The 2500-nt window shown below is 54.6% G+C and overlaps 1 protein-coding gene across 1 annotated transcript in view; it reads left to right on the top strand.

Moving 5' to 3' along the window:
• tmem117 (transmembrane protein 117) overlaps positions 1–2500 on the top strand; it is a 53494-nt gene that overhangs the window by 33411 nt on the left and 17583 nt on the right. The window contains exon 4 of the mRNA XM_061250821.1: positions 1924–2023. Coding sequence (XP_061106805.1) covers positions 1924–2023 — 100 coding nt within the window. The remainder of the gene's footprint in view (positions 1–1923; positions 2024–2500) is intronic.

Raw genomic sequence — 2500 nt, 5'->3', positions numbered from 1 at the left:
AAAAAAAAAGCATAATTAAAAGTAGGAGCAGACCGTGAGGATTAAACAAACACAACAGCAATGCCACAAGCTGGAGTGAAACCTGCAGCCCCCTGGCTGTGTCTCCAGCTCCCCGCCCGCTGAGAGTGAAAGATGGCACCGTGTGGCCCAGCGTGCCCTGCACCGTGAGGACACTGTGTGGGCAGACACTCCTCTCTCCATCTCTCCCCCCCTCCTTCTCTTCCTCACTCACCCTCTCCCACTCTCTCCCTGGCTTTATTGGCAAACTTTGCATTTGTATTCCCAAAGCATGGCAAGGAACATGTGAAACATCAATTACATAATATCATTGTAAACTATAGCATACATAATAGGCCTCTCTCTCTCTTTCTCTCTTTCTCTCCCTCTTACTCTCCCTCTCGGATCACAAGCTTGTACAGCTTTCTGTGGACCATTAACTCACCTTTTAGTTTCATCACTTTAGGCCTGGTGTCCTCACTCTGACCCGAATAGAAACAGAGGAGTGCTCTTATATGCAGATAAAATAGTCTGTATAAATCTATTTTTATGCGCCTACATCAGCTCAACACACCATCAGTGTGGTTTCACTCCAGTTCTCTTTTCCTCAGTTGAACCTGTACTGTACATATGTATTCATTCATACTGTATGTACGTATTTATTCCTACTGTACGTATGTATTTATCGTTCTGTACGTACATGTTTATCATTCTGTACATACGCATTAATTCATACTGTACGTACGTGTTTATTCATACTGTGAATACTTCACGAAGCCCACATACTGTATGTGCTGATTTATTCACATTGTGAATACTTCTTGGGCAGTTATTGTGTGCAGGTAATTAAACCCGTAAAAGCGTACAGTGGTGTTATTAAAGTGCTACTGCAGCTCTGCCCCAGTGAATGCAGGGTGTTTAATCCCAGGGACCTGGGGGGGGTTGGAGGGGGGGGGGAGAAATCAATGAAAGCGTTGCGCTTTGTGTTTACAGACACACAGACACAAAGGGCACGGAGACGGAGCCTGACCCTGAGATCCAATCTGCTGAGAGAGGGGGGAGGGGAGGAGAGAGGAGGGAGGGGGGGGAGGGAGGGACAGGGAGAGAGAGGGAGGGACAGGGAGAGAGAGGGAGGGGGGGGAGGGAGGGACAGGGAGAGAGGAGGGAGGGAGAGAGGGAGATGAGAGGGAGGGAGAGAGGAGGAAGAGGGAGGGGGGGGAGGGAGGGACAGGGAGAGGGGGAGGGAGGGGAGGGAGGGAGAGAGAGAGAGGGAGAGGGGGGTGAGGGAGGGAGAGAGGGGAGGAGAAAGGAAATAAAGGAGAGAGAGAGACAGTTGCAGTGCTGTCCCCTCTACGCCAGCCTGAGAGACCTGCCCTCTCAGAGTCCAGCTCTCTGTCACAGGTGAGGGAGCCTCAGTTCCTCTAAAGGCCAGCTCAGAACAGAGTTTTCTGATGAACCAGAATAGTTTGCTGCAGAGAGTTGTTCTGTCCCAGGGCGTCTGATCCCAGCCACTGGTGATCGCAGATGGCAAGTTTTAGCATACTGTAAATCACATTTGTATTTTTGCTTTGTAGAAATGTGTCCTTCAACTCCCCTCCCTCCGCCCTCCCTCCACTCCTCTCTCCCCCTCTCTTCCCTCCCTCCTGCCTCCCTTCCTCCCCTCTCTCCCCCCCTCCCTCCTCTCTCCTCTCCCCTCCTCCCCTCTCTCCTGCCCTCTCTCTCTCCTCCCTCCCTCCCTCTCCCCTCACCCTCCCTCTCTCTCCCCCTCCCTCCCTCTCCCTCCCTCTCCCTCCCTCCCTCCCTCTCCCTCCCTCTCCCTCCCTCCCCCCTCTCCCTCCCTCCCTCTCCCTCCCTCCCTCTCCCTCTCTCTCTCTCTCTGCCCCTCTCTCTCTCTCTCTCTCTCTCTCTCTCTCTCCCTCTCTCCAGGCCCCACATAGTGAATGACTACATGGGAATCCGGAATGAGAGCTTCATGAAGATGGCAGCGGTGGGAACCTGGATGGGGGATTTTGTGACAGCGTGGATGGTAAAGAGCCTCCTCCTGAAGGCCAGCGAGAGCTTCAAGCCCCCCCCCTGCTCTACCCAGGGGACCAACCCCATCACAACCCCCCCCCCCCCCCCACTCAACCAGGGGACCAAACCCCATTACAGCCCCCCCCCCCCCTGCTCTACCCAGGGGACCAAACCCCATCACAGCCCCTCCCTGCTCTACCCAGGGGACAAACCCCATTACAGCCCCCCCCCCCCCTGCTCTACCCAGGGGACCAAACACCAAACCCCATTACAGCCCCCCCCCCCCCCTGCTCTACCCAGGGGACCAACCCCATCACAGCCCCTCCCTGCTCAACCCAGGGGACCAAACCTCACCCCACCCAAAACACCCCTGTGTAGAGTGACCTCCACCATTTTAGGCCCCTGAAAATCTTCCAGAAGGATTTGAGGTGTCTGTGTTCAGCTCCTGACAGGAAAGTGGGTACAGTAAGCGTTTTGGATAGTGGGAGTG

The sequence above is a fragment of the Conger conger genome, chromosome 8 (genome assembly GCF_963514075.1).
Source record: "Conger conger chromosome 8, fConCon1.1, whole genome shotgun sequence".
NCBI classification, from domain to species: Eukaryota; Metazoa; Chordata; class Actinopteri; order Anguilliformes; family Congridae; genus Conger; species Conger conger.
The sequence above is the reverse complement of the archived record's forward strand: the minus strand, read 5'-3'. Positions and strand labels throughout refer to the sequence as shown.